Raw genomic sequence first — 6,977 nt, forward strand, 5'->3', positions numbered from 1 at the left:
TTAAGTTAAGTTTCAAGGAGTACAAAACACTTGCGGCAGTGCCACAAAGCGCAGTATGCATGCAGGTTGCAAAGCCTTGCCGAACACCTGCTACAAAACAAAAAACATTCCACAATTTATATACCTGTTCATTGCCTTATGAACGACGTGAAAAATAGGATACAAGAAGTATAATACTTGCTGAAATCCGATACGCGGATATTGTCCAAACACATATCAGTATATGCAGCTGTTTTCCACCAAAAATGAGGTGAAATTCTCAAGCGAGTTCAACATATTTAGCCAAATCCAGGCATTACAAATATTACATCATTTGACTAATATCAGACACCCCTACAATATAGTACAGGCATATCACACTAAAAACTCTTAAGAGCAGGTATGAATTACCCATTTGTGACTATTTTACAAGGAATGTCCTTCCCAAAATGTATAATGAACTGAAGGGAAAAAAATGTTCTTATGAATCAAACGGGGGGAAACTTTGGTCTACAGCACGGGTCACCAACCTTTTCGAAACCGAGAGCTACTTCAAGGGCACATAGTAATACAAAGAGCTACTTGTTTGATACTAGACTTCCTGAACAATGTAATAATAATAATCAGTTCTGGGAGATAAAATAGGAGACACTCTTCTTACCATCATCATTGGACCCATTTGAATAGCATTGCAAGTGGAACTGATTCCAAAAGCACAGTAACAGTACAATTTTTGACCCTCTTGTTGACTAGTAGATAGATAGATAGATAGATANAGATAGGTAGATAGATAGATAGATAGATAGATAGATAGATAGATAGATAGATAGATAGATAGATAGATAGATAGATAGATAGATAGATAGATAGATTAGATAGATGGACGGATGGACGGATGGATAGATAGAAGGATGGATGGATGGATGGATGGATGGATGGATGGATGGATGGATGGATGGATGGATGGATGATAGATGATAGATGAGCATTTCACTCAATCTTGGATGACAAATATGGAGATCTTACCAATTGTAGGCCCTAAACCTAACTCACTGATCATGGAGAAGACATTCTCTTGTTGAATAGTTTTATTTTTAGAACATACTCCACGGGCACCTTAGGTAGTCCATGGGGGCTACCAGGTGCCCCCCGGGCACCACGTTGGTGACCCCTGGTCTACAGTATGTACGTGTATAAAAGTTCTTCTCTAAATCGTTTGTTTATACAGCTGTACCTCTTAAAGTGCAAAATACTCTTTTACTACTTTCGCACTTATTGCTCTATTTTGACTTTTCGTTTGTACCTGACTGTGACAATGTACTAGAAAACTTACAGTAGGAGCAGCCAGTAGCAACATGACTGCACAGGTTGTGGCTCTTTTCCCCTGTTTATCAGAGACCACTCCGGCCAAGACTGCACCTGCACACAAACAAGCATTAACAAACTAAAATAATTATGCTTTTTTAATTATTTTTTTTAAACTAAAAAGAGTTAAGAGTGTGGGAGTGAATTGAAAAGTAAGAGGAAAAACATGGTCAAGACACGTACCTATTATGCCGCCCACATCAAACAAAGTGGAGAGATCCCCAGCCCTCTTGGCATCAAGGTGAGCTGAAGCACACACAGATACAGACACTAAACTTTAAAAAAAAAATGCATTATTTTATATTCTGTCCTTGTTTCTAGAATTCAGCTTTATGGTAAAGACCCAACATGGATTTGTCTCAACTTTACTGATGGATAATAAACAAGGACCAGGAGGAAACTGATCACTTGACAAGTGAGAAAATTAGGGAATTCACACTAGAACTCCAAAAAACTGCTTCTTTTAAATTATTTATTCAGTTGCATTAGATGGATGGATGGATGGGTGCGTGGATGGATGGGTGGGTGCGTGGATGGATGGGTGGATGGATAGATGGATAGATGGATAGATGGATAGATGGATGGATGGATGGATGGATGGGTGCGTGGATGGATGGGTGGGTGCGTGGATGGATGGTGGATGGATAGATGGATAGGTAGATAGATGGATGGATGGACGGATGGATGGATGGATGGATGGATGGATGGATAGGTAGATAGGTAGATAGATGGATAGGTAGATAGATGGATAGGTAGATAGATAGATGGATGGATGGGTGCGTGGGTGGATGGATGGATGGATGGATGGATGGATAGATAGATGGATAGGTAGATAGGTAGGTAGATAGTAAAGTAATAAAAAAAAAGCAAATTGATAAAATTACATAAAGTAATTAAAAAAAAAAGCAAATTGATAAAATTACAATTTGCAGATACATTTTACCTGCTTTGGTGATATAAAGGGGCAGCCAGAAGAGGAAAGTATAACTGACCAGCTTGGCAAACAGCAAACAAAGAGAGAACTCGATCACCCCCTGTTGACACAAACACCACAAATAAATGCATTTTAGTTAGTCTTTTTGGTATGGAAATCGTTTTAGTGATTCACATATTAGATTTGGCTAAAAGTTTTACGCCGGATGCCCTTCCTGACGCAACCCTCACCATTTATCCAGGCTTGGGACCGGCACTATAAAACACTGATTCGTGTACCCTAGGGGCTGGTTTCTACTTCTACTTTTTTTTAATTGAAATATTTCACCTCTTTTGATTAAAGAGATTAAAGCCCTCAACGCACTGGGTGCAATCAAAAACATTGGGGTTCCATATTCTTAGTTAAAGATATTATGCATTAAAAAAGGTTTTCTCTCCACATCAGTTGAGGAGCTTAGAAAAAAAAATCATCTGATCTGACCTCAGAGATTTAGTACAACAATCTCTAAATAATAAGAAGGGTATATTACAAGTAATTTACATGTGTGCAAGTGTGTTACTAACGGGTATTTGAAGGGCCCCCATGAAGCTGATAGCGGTGGGTTTCAATTCACTCTTTACCAACTTGACTTGCTGCACAGAGACACACACTTCATCTTTTGGCAGGAGCAACTCTGTATCATAGCTCTAAATATGAGGGGGGGAAAGCAAAAGGCATTAGTGATCAAGGAGTCATTTCGAGATAAAGTGAGGCTTCATGCAATCACTGCAAAAAAAGCATATTTTTGATCTTGTTAAATATGTTTTGAGCTTTTTTAATAATTGCAAAAACTATTTCTTATCTTTTGTCTGTTGTGTATCAGTCAGTTTCTTCTAAAAGTAAATGTAGTTTCAGGCCAGGAAATGTAAAAAAAAAAAAAAGTGTAAAAATGACAGTTCAAACATCCATCACAACATAAATTTTATTTTTAGAATTAGGTTAATCCAGGCATGGGTGAACTAAGGCCCGCGGGCCAGATTCAGCCCGTGTAGCTTTTTAATACGGCCTGCCAAACTTTTCCAAATGATATCATTTATTTCTATTATTATTATATTTATGCCTTTTGCCTGCAATACCTACATATTCCCAATAGATAGTGTAGGAAATGATAAAAGCATTTTAACATTTTAGCCCTTATGCATGACTCTTACATATTATTTAACTTAGTTCACACAATCAAAACCTACGTTTGAAGTTTTGTTATGGTGGATAAGAAATTTCTAAGACTGTGCCATCAGCAGACCAGTGTAGGATAAGATATTGACTCAAAACAGAAAAGATAGCATTGAATTTCTAAGACTGTGCCATCAGCAGACACATTGGTTATTTGTGTAGATGTGGTGAGGCGAATAGCCGAGTGCTTTTTGGAGTCAAGAACTCTTTGGGTTTAATGTTTTGACTGTGATTTGTGGTTGCAATTGTTTTGCATGTTTAGCCGAGTTCTAACACACATCAATTACCTGGGTGAAGTTATGATGATGAACTGCAAATGACCTTTGATTTATGTTAACCTGAAGATAACAAATGCTGAGATTAAAACAACAGTTCTGACACATTCCCTTTGAAAAGATATAAAGAGAAAAATGAAAGAAGAAGGAAAACTTCTGCTACTGAATCAAACATATTAATAGGAATGTCCGAAAGTAACGTTTTGGGAGAAGCTGGGTTTAGAGCAATAAAAAAGAGTTTAGAACGAGTTACAGCAATTACACTATTTTTAAAGCACACATCATTTCGCAAAACCCAACCATTGCGTTATCGGGTTTATATCAGAGGGAAAAAAAAATGATAAAGATTCTTAAAGATATTACATAAGAAAAAAAAAACCGATAAAGATTCTTAAAGATATTACATAATTATGCTAATGTCGGGCCAGTAATATCGGTCGGCTGATATAATTGGACATCCTTACATGTTACTTTATAAGAGACAAATAAATCTTTAAATAAATAAATAATCAATAAAAACCTCATCTTTCATTGCCTTGGACTTTTCCTGTTTCTTGGCACTGTTCAAACTCCTTTAGAATACCTTCATCCACAATCTGTTTCTTCTGCTTCGTGCTCAGTACAGATTCTTTGCCATGGCAAACCTCTAAATTACATACTAAATATTGTGAGCAGACGTTTTTCTTCCAATTGAAATTGGACCAACGATTAGATTATAGATTCGATTGGAGTATACTTTGGAAATTTAGATCGTAAACATCGACAGGTAAATGCTAACAAAGTGACCTTTTCCTCAGACGGACAGAGCTGTCCACATTCTCTCGTAAACCTTTCCTAGTCGAACTGCCTAGTGCTAAGCGTTTGGATTGGCGCACAAATGTGATTGCAAAATCTGATCAGTGCAGTTGAAACAGGCCAAAAATCTGTGTTTTAACTCAAAAATAAACTACCAGCACCAGTACTGCATTTGGGTCCTGCCTGCTTCCTGCTATGTCAATGCCCGCACGTGACATCTCTACTCCCTATATATGGAATTATATATTTACATTTTGTATGCATTTAACAGACGCTTTTATCCAAATCAACTTACAGAGGAGGACTGACATTATCAAGCGCGTGGTTCCTCTGGAAATCGAACCCTGGACTCTCTGCTCTCTGCTTCCGAGGCAGGTGCTAACCGCTAAACATCCACGTAGTAGCACATATAATCGCATAATATAGTGGACTCAAAGTTACATGAAAAATGGTTTCGAACACTACTTCGGTGTGCAGTTAATTATGCAATTGCAATGTTGTCACAAATGCAATGCATGATGGGATATATTGCTTATATGCTATATATTGCTATATATTCAGAGGCAGCTGATGAGTACCGGCATGTGTCTGCAGTGCTTGCTAAAGCAAAAACTTTAGCAAGGGCTGGCTGAGATATGGCCAAGGATTTCCTTCTCTTTCTGAGTCATCTGCTCCACTGGAGCTCTCTGCTTGGCAATCCTCAACCTCCAAAATTTCTTGTTTGGCACCAGCCCTTATCCAATGACAGGCTAGAGCGCATCTCTGATTCAACGTTCTCTGGCTACATTAACATAGTGGGAAATCCATGCGTGCACGCCCACGCGATTTTTCTTGAATTAACGCAGATAGCTTTTCCCGGCATTTAATTGTTTACTCAATAACGGCTTTCAAATGTAGTGAAGTAAAGTACTTGAGTCAAAATGTACTTGAAAGTGAAAGTGAAAGTAAAATTAACTATTCCCAAAACTACTTAAGAAATTACAAATTACTCAAAAAAACCAACAAAAAAAACCCACTCAATTACAGTAACGTGATTAAATGAACTTCATTACTTTCTACCTCTGCCCCGTCTCTAGGACTGAAGTTGCAGAGATAGTTAAAAAACCCCTTGGTGGCAAAGCCCCAGGGTTGGATCAGATTAAGTTCCTTAAGGCACTGGATGTTGTAGGGTAATCTTCACTGATCTCTATAGTCTTTATATAGGCTTATAGATTTATTTAATTTACTGATTGAATGACTCAGCGACGTCACTTGACTTCTCTGACATCCAAACCAGAGTCATCAAGAGGAAGTATAGAGTTAAATGTCTTTTATCAGCTCATGTATATATTATGCCAACCTAGAAAGCACAGAGGCAGAGGGGTACATTACCTGTAAATTGTTTTCCTTGTACTGTAGGTGAACCTCGGCTTGCGCATTCACTCCGTTCTGGTTCAGGTTTGGCAACTGTTTAAAGACAATGTAAACCATCAGTACATTCACATCTTAAATGTGAAGCTTCACTTAATGGCATTTACTATGGTACGCAAATTACGCAAAAAGATTTACCAAAGCATGATATCCATACCTAACCAATGCTGTTTGTGTACCTTAACACTTCCTTTATCTCCTAAACCAATCTTTTATTAAGGGACAAAATGGTAAATAGAGTTTCTTTACAAGGTTTACAAGGTCATCGTTTTTCATTTCACCCTGTTCTCTGTATCTTCTACGCTGACTCCAACTATCTGCATGTCCTCCCTCACTGCATCCATATATCTCCTTTTAGGCCTTCTTCTTTGTCCCCTAACCTTTCCTTCTACCAATGTATCCACTGTCCCTCCTCTGCACATGTCCAAACCATCTCAATCATTCTGTTCCCTTCCACGACATGACCATTAAAGTCTGCTCCAATCACCACTCTCTCTCTCCCCTGGAGATGATTTCTATCACCCAACCCAGCTCATTCCAGAACTTTTCCTTTTCTTCCAACTGACAACCATAACCACTGACAAATTCATCATCATTTCTACCATCACACACATCAACTGTGTAACTCTCGTTTCACTCCACTACATTTTTTGCATGTTCTTCCTTTTGGGTCACCCCTACTCCATTTCTCTTACCATCCGAACCATTGTGAAACAGTTTGTAGCCTCCTCCAATGTTTCTAGCCTTACAGCCCTTCCACCTGGTCTCCTGCACGCACAGAATTTCTACTCTTCTTCTCTCCATCATATCAGCTAGTTCTGTACTTTTCCCTGTCATTGTACCTACCTACATTCAGAGTTCCAAACTTCAGACCAACATTTCTATCCTTCCTCTTTTCTTCTAATAGTGGTATATCTATCTATCTATCTATATCTATATATGTATATATATACATATATATACATATATACATATATATGTATATATATACATATATATACATATAT

General features: G+C 38.0%; 1 protein-coding gene across 7 annotated transcripts in view; it reads right to left on the reverse strand.

The window, feature by feature from the left end:
- Positions 1-6,977, reverse strand: part of slc37a1 (solute carrier family 37 member 1) — a 33,673-nt gene that overhangs the window by 7,163 nt on the left and 19,533 nt on the right. For 5 of the 7 annotated variants that reach the window (XM_008327783.3, XM_008327785.3, XM_017039866.2 and 2 more), the window contains 6 exons: positions 5,932-6,006; positions 3,778-3,828; positions 2,842-2,964; positions 2,288-2,378; positions 1,528-1,590; positions 1,313-1,398 (listed from right to left, as the gene is read on the reverse strand). In XM_008327783.3, the coding sequence (XP_008326005.1) occupies positions 1,313-1,398; positions 1,528-1,590; positions 2,288-2,378; positions 2,842-2,964; positions 3,778-3,828; positions 5,932-6,006 (489 nt within the window). Of the gene's footprint in view, positions 1-924; positions 1,053-1,310; positions 1,399-1,527; positions 1,591-2,287; positions 2,379-2,841; positions 2,965-3,777; positions 3,829-5,931; positions 6,007-6,977 lie in introns of those variants that run through there. The other 2 variants (XM_025063786.1, XM_025063785.1) reach the window with 2 other exon arrangements.

This window comes from Cynoglossus semilaevis, chromosome 16, assembly GCF_000523025.1.
Source record: "Cynoglossus semilaevis isolate Cse_v1.0 chromosome 16, Cse_v1.0, whole genome shotgun sequence".
NCBI lineage: Eukaryota > Metazoa > Chordata > Actinopteri > Pleuronectiformes > Cynoglossidae > Cynoglossus > Cynoglossus semilaevis.